We start from the raw sequence: 20,019 nt of genomic DNA, 5'->3' as shown, positions 1-20,019 counted from the left end.
ATTACCGTGGCGTCTCGGTGTGCGTTTAAAAGCGCACTGCTCTTTTTAGATGGAGGCAGGTGTGGACAATGTTGGAGACAGACACACTAAAAGTATACAGCGAAGGAGAAAAGTATTTGATGGTGCTTTTATTTCCTGACTACAGCGTCCATCAGCTGTGACTGAGAGTTAATGATGTGAGGACACATGCAGCAGGAACTTGAGTTTGTTTACTCAAGACTCAAGTCTCCTCCTTTATTTAACTGCTATCTTTATCAGTGTTCAAATAACATCAATACTAGCCAAAATGTTTTGTCATCTAATCGAATTGACCGCAGGCTGTCAAGATTGTTTAGTTCAGTCTTTATTTGAAGGGACAATGCACAGAAACATTAAGCTCAAAGACAGATATGTTCTGTACCAGATGATATAGCTAAATAGCTCATTTCCATCTGCAGTCCCTGACTACCTCAATTAAAGGGATACAAAAATCATGCAATACAATTATGGCAATAAAATCATACTATAGCATGTAATCAAATTAAGAAAAGTCCCAAAATGCCCTTTCATTGACACACACTTAATATACAATACAACCACACCTCATTTACATCATCACACAGACAATAAATACTCTTGTTCTCGTCTGTCATTATTTGTAAAAACAAACATGATTTTAACAGACACAACTCACAATTCACAACAAAAATTCTCTCATGGATGAATATAATACACATGAATTTGATGTGTCAATCACAGTGCCCACCTTAATGACCGTGTGAGCAGCTTTGAATGCTCCAAAGCCACTTTTTAACGTCAATTGTGAATGAAGAGTAATCTGTTAGAGCAGGGGTCACCAACGCGGTGCCCGTAAGGACCAGATGAGTCGCCCGCTGGCCTGTTCTAAAAATAGCTCAAAAAGCAGCACTTACCAGTGAGCTGCTTCTATTGTTAAAATTTTATTTATTTACTAGCAAGCTGGTCTCGCTTTGCTCAACATTTTTAATTCTAAGAGAGACAAAACTCAAATAGAATTTGAAAATCCAAGAAAATTCATTTATTTTTTTGCTTTGCTTCTAATAACTTTCAGAAAGACAATTTTAGAGAAAAAATACAACCTTAAAAATGATTTTAGGAGATTTAAACACATATACCTTTTTAGTTTTTAAATTCCTTCCTCTTTTTTCCTGACAATTTGAATTAATGTTCAAGTATTTTTTTTTTATTGTAAAGAATAATCAATACATTTTAATCTTAATTCTTTATTTTAGCTTCGTTTTTTTTTGCCGAAGAATATTTGTGAAATATTTCTTCAAACTTATTATGATTAAAATTCCCCAAAAAATTATTTTGGCAAATCGATAAAATCTGTAAAATCAAATTGAAATCTTATTTCAAAAATCCAAGAAAATATTTTAAAGACTTGGTCTTCACTTGTTTAAATAAATTCATTTATTTTTTTCTTTGCTTCTTATAACTTTCAGAAAGACAATTTTAGAGAAAAAATACATCCTTAAAAATGATTTTAGGATTTTTAAACACATATACCTTTTTACCTTTTAAATTCCTTCCTTTTCTTTCCTAACAATTTAAATCAATGGTCAAGTAAATGTATTTTTTTATTGTAAAGAATAATAAATACATTTCAATTTAATTTTTCATTTTAGCTTCTGTTTTTTCGACGAAAAATATTTGTGAAATATTTCTTCAAAATTATTATGATTAAAATAAAAATAAAATATTCTGGCAATTCTAGAAAAATCTGTAGAATCAAATTTAAATCTTATTTCAAAGTCTCTTGAATTTCTTTTAAAGATTTGTCTTTGTTAGAAATATAGCTTGGTCCATTTTGTTATATATTCTAACAAAGTGCAGATTGGATTTTAACCTATTTAAAACATGTCATCAAAAATATATTTTTATTGTGAGAAATCATTAAGATGATCAGTGTTTCCATAAAGATAAATATCATTAATTATTAATAATAACAAAGAGTTAAAAGTAAATTGAGCAAATTGGCTATTTCTGGCAATTTATTTAAGTGTGTATCAAACTGGTAGCCCTTCACATGAATCAGTACCCAAGAAGTAGCTCTTGCTTTCAAAAAGGTTGGTGACCCCTGTGTTAGAGATTGTGTATTCGATGTGAGAGGTGTCACTCCTCTTTATTTTTGTTGGCCAAACATTATTTTGTTAGTGTGTTATTGTGAATAGACTTAGACTTCCTTTTATTGTCATTCAAATTTGAACTTTACAGTACAGATAAGAAAAAACTTTTGTTGCATCAGCTGGTTGTAGTGCAGGATAAAAGAGCAATAAGGTGCAGATATAAATAAATAGATTACTGTACAGATAAATATATTGCACTTTTTTGCACATGCATCCACGTTTATGGATGCATGTTATATTGTCTTTATATTCCAGCCAGTTGATCCATTTTTGGGGGGAATTGAGGAGATTATTTTGATGCGTTCGAGAGTCTTATGGCCTGAGGGAAGAAATTGTTACGGAACTTGGAGGTTCTGCTATGGAGGGTGCAGAACCTCTTTCCAGAGTCCAGCAGTGAAAACAGTCCTCGGTGGGGGTGGGAGGAGTCTTTGAAGGATTTTCTGATCCCTGGTCAGGCAGCGGCTTTTTGCCATTTCCTAGTGTGTGTTGACACATATTTGTCCCGCTGATACAAATACAAGTATCAACAATAACAGTAGCCAGACTGAAGTGCACACCAGATGTGTTTGTACTGGACTACACACGTAAACATGAAACATTTGACATTATTGTCTTGTACTCACAGATACTTTGTGGGAATGTGTGGCGATGGTGCAAACGACTGTGGGGTAAGTCTATTATTATGTTAATAATATTATGTTTATCATGTACAAAAGCAGTGAAGTTGGCACGTTGTGTAAATAAAAAGAGAATACAATGTTTTGCAAATCCTTTTCAACTTATATTCAATTGAATAGACTGCAAAGACAAGGTTCCTAGTGTGTGAATGTTGTCCGTCTATCTGTGTTGGCCCTGCCATGAGGTGGCGACTTGTCCAGGGTGTACCCCGCCTTCCGCCCGATCGTAGCTGAGATAGGCACCAGCGCCCCCCGTGACCCCAAAGGGAATAAGCGGTAGAAAATAGATGGATGGATGCAAAGACAAGATATTTCATGTTCACACTGAGAAACTAATAATCATGAACTTAGAATTTAATGGCAGCAACACATTGCAAAAAAGTTGTCTCAGGGACCTTTTTACCAGTGTGTTACATGGCCTTTCCTTTTAACAACACTCAGTAAAGGTTTGGGAACTGAGGAGACATATTTTTGAAGTGGAATTATTTCCCATTCTTGCTTGATGTACAGCTTAAGTTGTTCAACAGTCCTCAGTCTCCGTTGTTGTATTTTAGTGTATTTTAATACACCACAGGTTTTCAATGGGAGACAGGTCTGGACTACAGGCAGGCCAGTCTAGTACCCACACTCTTTCTACTATGAAGCCACGCTGTTGTAACACATGGCTTGGCATCGTCTTGCTGAAATAAGCAGGGGCGTCCATGGTAACGTTACTTGGATGACAACATATGTTGCTCCGAAACCTGTATGTACCTTTCAGCATTAATGGTGCCTTCACAGATGTGTAAGTTACCCATGCCTTGGGTACTAATGCACCCCCATACCATCACACATGCTGGCTACAACACTTTCACACTACAACAATCACTAATACACCCCCATACCATCACACATGCTGACTACAACACTTTCACACTAGAACAACCCAGATGGTTCTTTTCCTCTTTGGTCCGGAGGACACCACGTCCACAGTTTCCAAAAACAATTTGAAATGTGGACCACAGAACACTTTTCCACTTTGCATCAGTCCATCTCAGATGAGCTCGGGTCCAGTGAATCCAGTGGCATTTCTGATGATAATACGTAACGTAGATGGTCAAATCCCGAAATTCCTTGCAATAGCTGGTTGAGAAATGTTGTTCTTAAACTGTTGGACAATTTGTTGACGAAGTGGTGACCTTTGCCCCGTCCTTGTTTGTGAATGAGTGAGCATTTCATGGAAGCTGCTTTTATACCCAATCATGGCACCCACCTGTTCCTAATTAGCCTGCACACCTGTGGGATGTTCCAAATAAGTGTTTGATGAGCATTCCTCAACTTTATATTTACCTTTTACACAATGTGACAACTTCACTGCTTTTGAGGTTGTATATTGTGTCAAGTGTACATGAAGCTTATATGAGTATGTTTATCATGTATATTGTGTCAAGTGTACATGAAGTTTATATGATTGTTTATCATGTATATTGTGTCAAGTGTACATGAAGTTTATATGATTGTTTGTCATGTATATTGTGTCAAGTGTACATGAAGTTTATATGAGTATGTTTATCATGTATATTGTGTCAAGTGTACATGAAGTTTATATGATTGTTTGTCATGTATATTGTGTCAAGTGTACATGAAGTTTATATGAGTATGTTTATCATGTATATTGTGTCAAGTGTACATGAAGTTTATATGATTGTTTATCATGTATATTGTGTCAAGTGTACATGAAGTTTATATGATTGTTTGTCATGTATATTGTGTCAAGTGTACATGAAGTTGATATGAGTATGTTTATCATGTATATTGTGTCAAGTGTACATGAAGTTTATATGATTGTTTATCATGTATATTGTGTCAAGTGTACATGAAGTTTATATGATTGTTTATCATGTATATTGTGTCAAGTGTACATGAAGTTTATATGATTGTTTATCATGTATATTGTGTCAAGTGTACATGAAGTTTATATGAGTATGTTTATCATGTATATTGTGTCAAGTGTACATGAAGTTTATATGATTGTTTATCATGTATATTGTGTCAAGTGTACATGAAGTTTATATGAGTATGTTTATCATGTATATTGTGTCAAGTGTACATGAAGTTTATATGATTGTTTGTCATGTATATTGTGTCAAGTGTACATGAAGTTGATATGAGTATGTTTATCATGTATATTGTGTCAAGTGTACATGAAGTTTATATGATTGTTTATCATGTATATTGTGTCAAGTGTACATGAAGTTTATATGATTGTTTATCATGTATATTGTGTCAAGTGTACATGAAGTTTATATGAGTATGTTTATCATGTATATTGTGTCAAGTGTACATGAAGTTTATATGATTGTTTGTCATGTATATTGTGTCAAGTGTACATGAAGTTGATATGAGTATGTTTCTATGATTATGTTGATCATGTAGGCGTTGAAGAGGGCTCATGGGGGCATCTCTCTGTCAGAACTGGAGGCCTCTGTGGCCTCTCCCTTCACCTCCAAAACACCAAACATCTCCTGTGTGCCAAGCCTCATTAGGTGACTACTTTCTCTTCTTATCCTCCTTTTTCTGTCTTCTCCTCCTTTTTTTCTTCTCCTCTTTCACCTTCTTCTTTCTGTCCCTTTTCTCCTCCTTTTTCTCCTTCTACTTTGTCTTATGTATTCTCATTCTTCTTTTTTATTCTCCTTCTCCTCCTTTTCTTCTTCTTTTTCTCCCTCCTTTTTTCTTTTCTTATTTTTTCACCTTTTTTTTTAAATTTTTCTCCTTTTTCCTTCTTTTTCTTTTCTCTGTCTATTTCCTCTCCTTTTTAATCCTCATTTGTCCTTATTTTTCTCCTTCTTTTTTCTCCTTTTCTTTTTCCTTCTTTTTCTTATTTTATTGTTCTTTTTCTCCTTTTCTCCTATTTCTTCTTTCTTCTTGTTTTCTCCTTCTCCTCCTTTTTTTCCTCCTTTTTTCTTTTCTTCTCCTTTTCACCTTTTTCCTTCTTTTTGTTGTTCTATTTCTTCTTCTTTTCCTCCTTCTCCCTTTCCACCTTCTTTTTCTCCTCCTCCTCACTGCATCCGTACAATCATGTGTTCCTTTTACAGGGAAGGCCGTGCTGCTCTGGTCACCTCCTTTTGTGTCTTCAAGTTCATGGCTCTTTACAGCATCATCCAGTACATCAGTGTCACCCTCCTTTACTCCGTACGTAGTACTGCTATCGTACTAAATACCTACGTCTACAAATACACTCCTTCTCCCTAGATTCTCAGCAACCTCGGAGATTTCCAGTTCCTCTTCATCGATATTGCCATCATTCTTTTCCTGGTGTTCACCAGTAAGTTTGGAAACAGGTTGTCAGCAAATGGCTTGTTATGTTTTCATGACTTCTCTTTTTGCTGCGTCACTTCAGTGAGTCTCAACCCAGCATGGAGAGAGCTGGTTGCACGGCCTCCTCCGTCAGGCCTAATCTCCGCACCGCTGCTCCTGTCGGTGCTCAGTCAGATCCTGCTCAACTTTGGCTTCCAGACATTTGCGTTTTTCTGGGTGAAACAGCAGCCCTGGTACAGCGTCTGGACACCACATGTAGAGTGAGTCCGTGAGGATGGAGAGAGAGAGAGAAAGAGTATACACGTGTGTGTGTGTGTGTGTGTGTGTGTGTGTGTGTGTGTGTGTGTGTGTGTGTGTGTGTGTGTGCGTGCGTGCGTGCGTGCGTGCGTGCGTGCGTGCGTGCGTGCGTGCGTGCGTGCGTGCGTGCGTGCGTGCGTGCGTGCGTGCGTGCGTGCGTGCGTGCGTGCGTGCGTGCGTGCGTGCGTGCGTGCGTGCGTGCGTGCGTGCGTGCGTGCGTGCGTGCGTGCGTGCGTGCGTGCGTGCGTGCGTATATATATATATATATATATATATATACACACATACATGGTGGTCACAAAAACATTCATGAAGTTTGGTTCTTTAATGGGTTTCGTATGGGTCTACTGAAAATGTGAGCAAATGTGCTGGGTCAAAAGTATACATTAGAAATGCGCGGTTTGCGGTCACAACCGCGGAGTCCGCGGATAAACCGCGGGTCGGGCGGGTGACATGACGAAAAAATAGATTGGGGCGGGTGGCGGTTGAACCAATTCGGAAATATATATACATAGTTAAATGTTTATGTTGAAGAGGTTCATTTAGCCTACTGACATGTATTTTTAAATGTTGGATTTCTATAGGCTAGTAACGTAAAGTGTTGTGCCTGATAGTACTTGATGGTAGAGTCTAGTGGTTAGGATTCGGCGCTCTCACCACCGCAACCCAGGTTCGATTCCCGGTCAGGAAACCCACTTTTTTACCATGGATTGATTAACGTGGACCCCGACTTAAACAAATTGAAAAACTTATTGGGGTGTTACCATTTAGTGGTCAATTGTACGGAATATGTACTGTACTGTGCAATCTACTAATAAAAGTATCAATCAAAGCAATCCATATAACACGTCACAGACGACGTCACGCTAACATCACGTGACCCCTCTGATGAAGGCTGCAGAAGCAAGGTGGCCGAAACTTGTCAGGTACAACACTTTACCTTAATAGCCTATAGAAATCAACCATTTATAAATAGTTAAATGTTGTTACCCACATACGAAAAACGAGCAGCACTCTTTGAAAGTGTCTCGTTTGGTCTGTCGACTGATGTAAGGAAGCTACTTCCAGGTATGAGTACACATTTTTTTGACGCATGAGAAGGGAGAAAGAGCAACTGATTGTAACAAAGACCAAAAAGTGTCACAACTACTTTAAGTGTTTGGGCTATAAGAGCCATGAGATCACAATTTCCTCCTAAAAGAAGCATGCAGGCCAACAAGGTATTTGTTTGTCATTTGTTGGTATTTTACTTGGTAAAATGTTTGATCCGCATGCTGTGCATGTTATTATTTTTATGTTTGTAACGTGCTTTATTTATTAAAGTTTTCACGGTGAATTTGAAGGGAAAGTAAGCCTTCAAATAAATCAGTTCAAGAAAGCCATTGTGTCTGTGCTACTTTCTAATCTCACTAATGTCTTGCACGGTCTTTATTAGATGTATCACAACGGGCGGGTGGCGGGCGGTTGTGGCTTTGATAAAATGTTGGTTCGGGTGGATGACTACTTTTGTAATGCGGTTGCGGATGATATAATTGCCTATCCACGCATCTCTAGTATACATACAGCAATGTTAATATTTGCTTACATGTCCCTTGGCAAGTTTCACTGCAATAAGGCACATCTGAGGTCCTCTCCAAGGTTTCTCATAGTCAGCATTGTCACTGGCGTCCCACTGGATGTGAATTCTCCCTGCCCACTGGGTGTGAGTTTTCCTTGCCCTTTTGTGGGTTCTTCCGAGGATGTTGTAGTCGTAATGATTTGTGCAGTCCTTTGAGACATTTGTGATTTGGGGCTATATAAATAAACATTGATTGATTGATTGATTGATCACATGAATGAGCCCTATTTAAATGGGCTCAGAGAAGTCAGCAGGTGTCGTCAATCATAATTAAAAGAGGTCATGAAGCTTATTTGATTTGATGATAACTTTTCTACATCACCATCATGTATGTTGCTGTATTTATACTTTTGACCCAGCAGATTTGCTTACATGTCCAGTAGACCCATAATGAATTGAGAAAAGGTGTACTAATAGTATTGTTGACTTTCAGTGCCTGCAACGTGACATCACCTACCAACATGTCCGACCTGAACGGCACAGAAGTGGATGACCACAACATCAAGAACTACGAGAACACCAGCCTTTTCTACGTCTCCTGCTTCCAGTACCTCATTGTCTCCATTGTCTTTTCCAAGGGCAGACCTTTTCGGGAACCGAGCTACAAGAACTGTACGGTCACTCTTGGTTAGATGCTCACTGACCTCCTCTGACATCTTGTACTGTCCACGCCTCCTGCAGGGCCCTTTGTGCTCACGGCTTTGACTTTGTACGTCTTCCTGCTGACCATCATGTTCTACCCTGCTAAAGCCATCGACGAGTTCTTGGAGGTAAACGCGGCTTTGTGCGGACGCCAGGCTGGAAGCCATGTTGCAGTGAAGTGTGTCTGTGTCTGTGTGTGTGCAGATTGTTTGTGTTCCGCTGGACTGGAAACTGAAGCTCCTCCTGCTGGTGCTGGTCAACGCTGCAGCGTGTGTGGTGGTGGAGGTAAGACCTCCTGGAGAGAGGAGCAACCATGTGTTGATTTTGATCTGAGCAGTGGGCTAAGCTTGCTAAATACTTGGCTGCCTTGCAAACACGCAATGCTTAGCACACACGCTAAATGGTCCAGCCAATCTTGGAATCATAACATTGTACCTACTTGTTGAAATCCTAACTTGGAGCATTGATTAGTTGTCAACAACATTTAGCTCACAGCTTCATGCAAAGAATCCAAGGTGCGTGAAATCAAGTTAGCCTGTGTAATTCTGCACCATAGACCTTCATCATTGACATCGTCTTATGGAAAGTTGTGCTCAGCAGAGACAAACAGGGCATCACTCCTGCTGCCCCACCATCACAGGTTGGGAAAATATCACATCTTTCAATTTCCGTGTGTGTGTTTCCTCCTCGATAATAATAATATAACCTTTTGTGTTCAACCTCCCAAGACTCATGATTGCTTACCTTCCTCATCCTCCTGCATATTGCTGGGCTCCTAGCTCCACCTGCTCCACCTTCTGCATCCTCTTTGCTTCTTCTAAGCCAGGGATCGGCAACCCGCGGTTCCAGAGCCGCATGATCACTCTGATGTGGCTCAGCTGCATACTTGCCGACCCCCCTGATTTTTCCGGGAAATTTCTGGATCTCAGTGCCTCTTCCAGAAATCTCCCGGGGTTAACATCCCCCGGTTTTCACCCGGCCAACAATATTGAGGGCGTGCCGTGATGGCAATGTTTTTAACATCCTCTAAAACATGTATTAGGATGACAGGGGAGGCAAAACAATAACAGTGCGATACGTTTTCATGACATGGTCACTACTGCCTACTTTGTCTTTTTATATTCTTATTTTACTGTTATATTTTTATTCCCATTGTTGCTTTTTATTTTTTATTCTTATTGTAATATTTCTCTATTTTGTTTCCATTTAAACGCCCATTATTTACTTTTTTAAATTGATCTCAACTCTGTACACTGCTGCTGGAATTTTAATTTTCCTGAAGGGACTCCCCTGAAGGAATCAATAAAATACTATCTATCTTACACCATGCTATCTGCGTGTCGTCCGGTCACATGACAAGTGCGGCCTCTGTTAGCACACATAAGGACTGCAAGGCATACTTGGTCAACAGCCATACAGGGCACACTGAGGGTTGTGATATAGGCAACTTTAACACTCCTACTAATATGCACCACTCTGTGAATCCACAGCAAACAAGAATGACAAACACATCCGGGGGAACATCCACACTGTAACACAACAGAACAAATACCCAGAATCCCATGCATCCCTAACTCTTCCGGGCTACGTTATACACCCCGCCTTCCCCCAACCCCACCCACCTCAACGTGACACACGGAGGGAGGGTGGGGACGGGTGTTGTATAATGTAGCCCGGAATCGTTAGGGATGCATGGGATTCCGGGTATTTGTTCTGTTGTGTTACAGTGCGGATGTTCTCCCGAAATGCGTTTGTCATTGTTGTTTGGTGTGGGTTCACAATGTGGCGCATATTTGTAAGCGTGTTAAAGTGGTTTAAACGGGCACCCTTAGTGTGACCTGTACGGCTGTTGAAGAAGTATGCCGTGCAATTACTTACGAGTGTCTGCAGAAGCCACATAAAGATTTGACTGGGCTGGCAAGCTGTTACTTTCGAGAGAGTAGTTACTCTGAAATTTGGAAGTCTTCCGGAAAATTTGGGAGGGCTGGCAAGTAAGATGTTGTCAAGCAGCATTTTATAAAACTCGTGGGCCGCAATAACATAACATTTTCATGTTAAGGTGCGAGCCGCGCGTCCGAGACCCCTAGTTTATACATAGCACATAGCAAAAAACAACAACTCTGTATGCAGTGTTATTTCATTATACATTTCAAAAGAGTTTTTTGGCTCCCATTGTTTTCTTTATTTTGTGAAACGGGTCAAAATGGTTCTTTGAGTGGTAAAGGTTGCCGACCCCTGTTCTTCTAAGCCAACACACTCGTCTCCTGGACATCTCCACACACTTCTTTTCAAGTGTGAAGGAACCTCATGCTCTGTGTTGCATGCAACATTGTTCTAGTGTACTACTGACAAGGAATCATAATAATAATAATAATGGATTAGATTTATATCGCGCTTTTCTATTATTAGACACTCAAAGCGCTCACAGAGAAGTGGGAATCCATCATTCATTCACACGATGGTGGTGGTAAGCTACATCTGTAGCCACAGCTGTCCTGGGGTAGACTGACGGAAGCGTGGCTGCCAGTTTGCGCCTACGGCCCCTCCGACCACCACCTATCATTCATTCATCATTCATTCACCAGCGTGAGCGGCACCGGGGGCAAAGGGTGAAGTGTCCTGCCCAAGGACACAACGGCAGCGATTTGGATGTCAATAGGTGGGAAGCGAACCTGCAACCCTCAGGTTTCTGGCACGGCCGCTCTACCCACTACACCATGCCGCCCCTAATCCTCCCATCATTTGACCAATCTTTGCAAGTTCTCTTCAAGCAGTCCGCTGCTACCAACTTTGGAGATACGGTAGCAACTTTGGAGATACGGTAGCAGCCTTGGAGATACGGTAGCAACCTTGGAGATACTGTTGCAACCTTGGAGATACTGTTGCAACCTTGGAGATACTGTTGCAACTTTGGAGATAAGGTAGCAGCCTTGGAGATACTGTTGCAACCATGGAGATACTGTTGCAACCATGGAGATACGGTAGCAGCCTTGGAGATACGGTAGCAAACTTGGAGATACTGTTGCAACCTTGGAGATACGATAGCAAACTTGGAGATACTGTTGCAACCTTGGAGATATGGTAGCAAACTTGGAGATACTGTTGCAACCTTGGAGATACGATAGCAAACTTGGAGATACTGTTGCAACCTTGGAGATATGGTAGCAAACTTTGAGATACTGTTGCAACCTTGGAGATATGGTAGCAAACTTGGAGATATGGTAGCAGCCTTGGAGATACTGTTGCAACCTTGGAGATACGGTACTAACGGTGGAGATACGGTACTAACGTTGGAGATACACTAGCATTGTTGGAGATACAGTAGCAACGTTGGAGATATAGTACCACTGTTGGAGAAAAAGTACCACTGTTAGAGATATAGTAGCTACATTAGAACATTAGAGATACAGTACATGTACTTGACAGACTGCAGTACATGTGTACTAGACTGCAGTACATATGTACTAGACTGCAGTACATGTGTACTAGACTGCAGTACATGTGTACTAACACGTACTTGACAGACTGCAGTACATGTGTACTAACACGTACTTGACAGACTGCAGTATATGTGTACTAACACGTACTTGACAGACTGCAGTACTTGTGTACTAACATGTGTACTAACACGTACTTGACAGACTGCAGTACATGTGTACTAGACTGCAGTACATGTGTACTAACATGTACTTGACAGACTGCAGTACATGTGTACTAGACTGCAGTACATGTGTACTAACACGTACTTGACAGACTGCAGTATATGTGTACTAACACGTACTTGACAGACTGCAGTACTTGTGTACTAACATGTGTACTAACATGTACTTGACAGACTGCAGTACATGTGTACTAGACTGCAGTACATATGTACTAGACTGCAGTACATGTGTACTAGACTGCAGTACATGTGTACTAACACGTACTTGACAGACTGCAGTACATGTGTACTAACACGTACTTGACAGACTGCAGTATATGTGTACTAACACGTACTTGACAGACTGCAGTACTTGTGTACTAACATGTGTACTAACACGTACTTGACAGACTGCAGTACATGTGTACTAGACTGCAGTACATGTGTACTAACATGTACTTGACAGACTGCAGTACATGTGTACTAGACTGCAGTACATGTGTACTAACACGTACTTGACAGACTGCAGTACATGTGTACTAACACGTACTTGACAGACTGCAGTATATGTGTACTAACACGTACTTGACAGACTGCAGTACTTGTGTACTAACATGTGTACTAACACGTACTTGACAGACTGCAGTACATGTGTACTAGACTGCAGTACATGTGTACTAACATGTACTTGACAGACTGCAGTACATGTGTACTAGACTGCAGTACATGTGTACTAACACGTACTTGACAGAATGCAGTACTTGTGTACTAACATGTGTACTAACACGTACTTGACAGACTGCAGTACATGTGTACTAGCATGTACTTGACAGACTGCAGTACACGTACTGTGTACTTGTGTGTCCACATAAAGTCATCCATTCATTAAAGGATGACTACATGAGTTGATCAGTACAATGTGTCCCACTTTAAGTGACAATAATCACTATTAAGTACTAACAGTCTGTACTGAATGACAAATACAATCTCACCTCATATTTCATACTGTAAGAACATGTTGAATACTTTGAGGAGCACTCCTTGGTCTTCCTGATGCATGCTTTGTGTCATGTGCTTGATTGGCATTCATCCATCCTGTTTGTGTGATTGTTGTCGTGTGCTAATAATGTGTGTGTGCTTGCAGAAAAGCCTAGAAGTGTCAGCACAGCGCTGTCTGCAATGTGATTGTTGTCGTGTGCTAATAATGTGTGTGTGCTTGCAGAAAAGCCTAGAAGTGTCAGCACAGCGCTGTCTGCAATGTCCCAGCAAGGTGGCGCCAAAAGCTCGCTACATGCATCTGGCACAGGCGCTCAGCGTGGACCCCGACTGGCCCCCCAGGCCAACCACCACTACTGAGGCCAAGCCCCGCCCACATAATGGCTCCTCTTACCCATTGGTCAGCAACCCCTAAACTCCCATAATCCTTTGCGTCTCGTCACTGGCCGTGATGATTGTACCACATGAACCACTAACACTCCAGCGTTCACAAATCTAATTGTCACATCCACAAAGTACTGACATTTGAACAAACCCCTACTTCCTGTGGGTGCTGTGTTGTCATGGCAACGACTAAACCTTCCACAATGACTAAATGCCTTTGCTCTACTGTACATGTGGTCATTACTGTACATGATGGTCATTACTGTACATGGTGGTCATTACTGTACATGATGGTCATTACTGTACACCTGGTCATTACTGTACATGATGGTCATTACTGTACATGATGGTCATTACTGTACATGTGGTCATTACTGTACATGATGGTCATTACTGTACATGGTGGTCATTACTGTACATGATGGTCATTACTGTACACGATGGTCATTACTGTACACCTGGTCATTACTGTACATGATGGTCATTACTGTACATGATGGTCATTACTGTACACAATGGTCATTACTGTACACGATGGTCATTACTGTACATGATGGTCATTACTGTACACGTGGTCATTACTGTACATGATTGCCATTACTGTACATGTGGTCATTACTGTACATGATGGTCATTACTGTACACGATGGTCATTACTGTACACCTGGTCATTACTGTACATGTGGTCATTACTGTACATGATGGTCATTACTGTACACGTGGTCATTACTGTACATGTGGTCATTACTGTACATGATGGTCATTACTGTACACCTGGTCATTACTGTACATGTGGTCATTACTGTACATGATGGTCATTACTGTACACGTGGTCATTACTGTACATGTGGTCATTACTGTACACGATGGTCATTACTGTACACCTGGTCATTACTGTACACCTGGTCATTACTGTACACGATGGTCATTACTGTACATGATGGTCATTATTGTACTCCATGGTCATTACTGTACATGATGGTCATTACTGTACACGATGGTCATTACTGTACACCTGGTCATTACTGTACATGATGGTCATTACTGTACATGATGGTCATTACTGTACACGATGGTCATTACTGTACACCTGGTCATTACTGTACATGTGGTCATTACTGTACATGTGGTCATTACTGTACATGATGGTCATTACTGTACACGTGGTCATTACTGTACATGTGGTCATTACTGTACACAATGGTCATTACTGTACGCCTGGTCATTACTGTACATGTGGTCATTACTGTACATGTGGTCATTACTGTACACGTGGTCATTACTGTACATGTGGTCATTACTGTACACGATGGTCATTACTGTACACCTGGTCATTACTGTACATGATGGTCATTACTGTACACCTGGTCATTACTGTACATGATGGTCATTACTGTACACCTGGTCATTACTGTACATGATGGTCATTACTGTACACGTGGTCATTACTGTACACCTGGTCATTACTGTACATGATGGTCATTACTGTACATGATGGTCATTACTGTACATGATGGTCATTACTGTACATGTGGTCATTACTGTACACGTGGTCATTACTGTACATGTGGTCATTACTGTACACGATGGTCATTACTGTACACCTGGTCATTACTGTACATGATGGTCATTACTGTACACCTGGTCATTACTGTACATGATGGTCATTACTGTACACCTGGTCATTACTGTACATGTGGTCATTACTGTACGCCTGGTCATTACTGTACATGATGGTCATTACTGTACGCCTGGTCATTACTGTACATGATGGTCATTACTGTACATGATGGTCATTACTGTACACGTGGTCATTACTGTACACCTGGTCATTACTGTACATGATGGTCATTACTGTACATGATGGTCATTACTGTACATGATGGTCATTACTGTACATGTGGTCATTACTGTACACGTGGTCATTACTGTACATGTGGTCATTACTGTACACGATGGTCATTACTGTACACCTGGTCATTACTGTACATGATGGTCATTACTGTACACCTGGTCATTACTGTACATGATGGTCATTACTGTACACCTGGTCATTACTGTACATGTGGTCATTACTGTACGCCTGGTCATTACTGTACATGATGGTCATTACTGTACGCCTGGTCATTACTGTACATGATGGCCATTACTGTACATGATGGTCATTACTGTACATGATGGTCATTACTGTACATGTGGTCATTACTGTACATGATGGTCATTACTGTACATGATGGTCATTACTGTACGCCTGGTCATTACTGTACATGATGGTCATTACTGTACGCCTGGTCATTACTGTACATGATGGTCATTACTGTACACGTGGTCATTACTGTACATGATGGTCATTACTGTACATGATGGTCATTACTGTACGCCTGGTCATTACTGTACATGATGGTCATTACTGTACATGATGGCCATTACTGTACATGTGGTCATTACTGTACATGATGGTCATTACTGTACATGTGGTCATTACTGTACATGATGGTCATTACTGTACGCCTGGTCATTACTGTACACAATTGAATTACTGTACACAATGGTCATCACTGTACACTATTTAATCACTGTACACAATGGCCATTACTGTACACACCGCCGTCATTACTGTACATGATGGTCATTACTGTACACCATGGCTTTGCTTTGTTGCTCCTCATTTGACAAACAGCAACACTTAAAAGCAAAAAATATAACTACATTGTCAGTATTAATGAATACTGATACTGTACTCATAAATACAACTACTGTAGTACAGTATCAGCACTCAAGTACAAGTACTGTAGTACAGTGTTAGTACTCGTAAATACAACTACTGTAGTACAGTATCAGTACTCACAAATACAACTACTGTAGTACAGTATTAGTATGCATGAACTCTGATGTAGAATATTGATGAAAAAGCTGCACCCAGACTACTTTAATGTTACAGCGCGTATTAGAAGAAAGTAACAGGAAGTTTGCTTTTCTTCTGCCAAATGTAGTTGGTGATGTGAACCTTTGGAGCTAAAGAAGACTTATTCTTGTATCAAGATGTTTTACTAGTGGAAGTAATACAGCATCAATCACATGCCAGCTGACTAAATATTGATCATCTTTTCCCGCTTACAGAAAGGAGACTTTGGTTTTTGTTTACTGTGCAGAACTTGTCACTAATAGGGAGACTTCCTGTGTGGGTCAGGATGGCCACTTTTGGATGAGAGAGAGGAGAAGAGGGCTCACTGTGTTCACTGCATTCTACTGTTCAATACATGCTCTTAGCTGCACTTCCTGTTTGAAGCCACACGCAACAATTCTGATTGGCCAAAATGTCTGTCACTCAAGTGACCGGGACAGCGGGGCAAAAAGCAACTCTATTAAGTATTGTGGGTATTTATTAAATGGACTAAAACCTCAATGCTGATTATTCCTGTAACCCTGCTATACAAGCTGCACACAGACTACTCTTCATGTTATACAAGCTGCACACAGACTACTCTTCATGTTATACAAGCTGCACACAGACTACTCTTCATGTTATACAAGCTGCACACAGACTACTCTTCATGTTATACAAGCTGCACACAGACTACTCTTCATGTTATACAAGCTGCACACAGACTACTCTTCATGTTATACAAGCTGCACACAGACTACTCTAAGATGTGTAGTAGACAGTAGTGTCCATGTGAGATACTTGAGTTGTGTTTCTCCAATAATAAAGCAAATGTATTTTCATCATGCATCAACATATTAGGAATATAACATGAAGAATAGTAATAAAACATGGATATTGATCATTATTGCGCGCATAGTAATATAACATGAATATTGATCATTATTGCGCACATAGTAATAAAACATGAATATTGGTCATTATTGTGCACATAGTAATAAAACATAAATATTGGTCATTATTGCGCACATAGAAATATAACATGAATATTGATCATTATTGCGCACATAGTAATAAAACATAAATATTGGTCATTATTGCGCACATAGAAATATAACATGAATATTGATCATTATTGCGCACATAGTAATAAAACATAAATATTGGTCATTATTGCGCACATAGAAATATAACATGAATATTGATCATTATTGTGCACATGGTAATAAAACATGCATATTGATCATTATTGTGCACATAGTAAAATAACATGAATATTGGTCATTATTGCGCACATAATAAAACATGAATATTGGTCATTATTGTGCACATAGTAATATAACATGAATTTTGATCATTATTATGCACATAGTAATAAAACATGAATATTGGTCATTATTGTGCAGATGGTAATAAAACATAAATATTGGTCATTATTGCGCACATAGAAATAAAACATGAATAATGATCATTATTGTGCACATAATAATAAAACATGAATATTGGTCATTATTGTGCACATAGTAATAAAACATGAATTTTGAACATTATTGTGCACATAGTAATAAAACATAAATATTGGTCATTATTGCGCACATAGAAATAAAACATGAATATTGATCATTATTGTGCACATAATAAAACATGAATATTGGTCATTATTGTGCAGATGGTAATAAAACATAAATATTGGTCAATATTGCGCACATAGAAATAAAACATGAATATTGATCATTATTGTGCACATAGTAATATAACATGAATATTGGTCATTATTGTGCACATAGTAATAAAACATGAACTTTGATCATTATTGTGCACATAGAAATATAACATGAATATTGGTCATTATTGCGCACATGGTAATAAAACATGAATATTGATCATTATTATGCACACAGTAATAAAACATGAATATTGGTCATTATTGTGCACATAAACTAGAAGCAGCATTGCAAAGCCTTTAGTTTTTTACAAAGACAGTGTTGACCTGTTAGCTATCTCTCTCTCTCTCTCGCTATATGTATATATATAATTGTGTATACATGTGTGTGTGTATATATACATATGTGTGTATATATGTATATTAAATGTGTGTATGTATACATATACACACACATGTATATATATATGTGTATATAATTGTATATATATACACACATATACATATTTATACATATACAAATGTATACATGTGCGTATATATGTATTTATATATATACAAATATATTCATGTATGTATATATACAAATATATATAAATATATTATATACACTATGTATATACATATTTTTTATATATATATAACTATGTATATATACATATGTATATACATGTATATATATACAAATACATATATTTCTCTCTCTATATATATACATACATATGTGTGTATATATGTATGTATCTATATATATGTATATATATATATATATATATATATATATATATATGTATGTATGTATCTATATATATGTGTGTGTGTGTTGCTTTGTATTGAACCTGTAAGATTTACTGTTTTAAGAACAAAATGATTGTAATATTTTTATGTTTGGGTTGAGATGATTAAATTCCAATATCAGACAAAGTTTAATACGAGCACCTGCTGGTGTTTTATTATAGAGACCTTTTTATTGAGTTCATGTTCTTATAAAGACCATATAAATATTTTTATTTGATTCATATCATCATAAAGACCATATGCATCTTTTTTTTCTTGAATTCATATTGTTCTAAAGACTATATAAATAATTGTATTTGATTCATGTTATGATAAAGAGCATAAGTTCTCTCATTGGAATGAAGCAAAACCAGGCTAGTGTAGTTGTGATGTATGTTGAGATGTACATTTTCTGTGTCAAATGTCAAAGTCTTTTGGACTTTCAAGGGCTGATGTTTCTTCTCACTATTTTGGTACTCTTTTTTTTTTTTTTCTTCTTTTTTTACAATCAAGTGAGTAATTTATAAGTTTTGTATTTATTTTCATGTTCTTTTCTTGCAATCAATGTCGGGCATTTGACTTCAATGTGGAGGATGAAGTACAACTGCTAACAACATCTTCTTCTACTACTGACCAACTCTTTCTTGTCTTGGAAGATTTATCTTCATCTCTTTGCCCCCACGATTGTGTCAGATTTTAATAAATGTTTTCCAACATGTCTACGTGTGTCGTCTAAACATGTGACATCCATACATGGAATATTGATTTTTACTTTCACTGCTTAAAATGTAATCAATATTGTACTACCTGCATATTTAATATAATCATGAAACAAATACTACTAGCATTCTTTTATTGCCATTTGAAGAGAAAACTGCAATATTGACTTGTCTGTAAGACACAGATGTACTTGATGACTAAACTATTTTATAGGCTGTAATAATAATAGAGTACTGAAATATTAGAAAACATGCAAATATGATTCAATGGACAGCAA

General features: G+C 38.6%; 1 protein-coding gene across 5 annotated transcripts in view; it reads left to right on the top strand.

Annotated features, from left to right (window-relative positions):
* Window positions 1–19,740, top strand: part of atp13a3 (ATPase 13A3) — a 72,459-nt gene extending 52,719 nt beyond the window's left edge. For 2 of the 5 annotated variants that reach the window (XM_061883916.1, XM_061883915.1), the window contains exons 25-34: window positions 2,773–2,815; window positions 5,240–5,349; window positions 5,899–5,995; window positions 6,056–6,128; window positions 6,204–6,381; window positions 8,470–8,648; window positions 8,718–8,806; window positions 8,883–8,963; window positions 9,235–9,318; window positions 13,541–19,740. In XM_061883916.1, coding sequence (XP_061739900.1) covers window positions 2,773–2,815; window positions 5,240–5,349; window positions 5,899–5,995; window positions 6,056–6,128; window positions 6,204–6,381; window positions 8,470–8,648; window positions 8,718–8,806; window positions 8,883–8,963; window positions 9,235–9,318; window positions 13,541–13,729 — 1,123 coding nt within the window. In that variant the 3' untranslated portion in view covers window positions 13,730–19,740. Of the gene's footprint in view, window positions 1–2,772; window positions 2,816–5,239; window positions 5,350–5,898; window positions 5,996–6,055; window positions 6,129–6,203; window positions 6,382–8,469; window positions 8,649–8,717; window positions 8,807–8,882; window positions 8,964–9,234; window positions 9,319–9,406; window positions 10,072–13,540 lie in introns of those variants that run through there. The other 3 variants (XM_061883917.1, XM_061883919.1, XM_061883918.1) reach the window with 2 other exon arrangements.
* The last annotated feature ends 279 nt before the right edge of the window (window positions 19,741–20,019 follow it).

This window comes from Nerophis ophidion, linkage group LG22 (genome assembly GCF_033978795.1).
Source record: "Nerophis ophidion isolate RoL-2023_Sa linkage group LG22, RoL_Noph_v1.0, whole genome shotgun sequence".
NCBI classification, from domain to species: domain Eukaryota; kingdom Metazoa; phylum Chordata; class Actinopteri; order Syngnathiformes; family Syngnathidae; genus Nerophis; species Nerophis ophidion.
The sequence above is the reverse complement of the archived record's forward strand: the minus strand, read 5'-3'. Positions and strand labels throughout refer to the sequence as shown.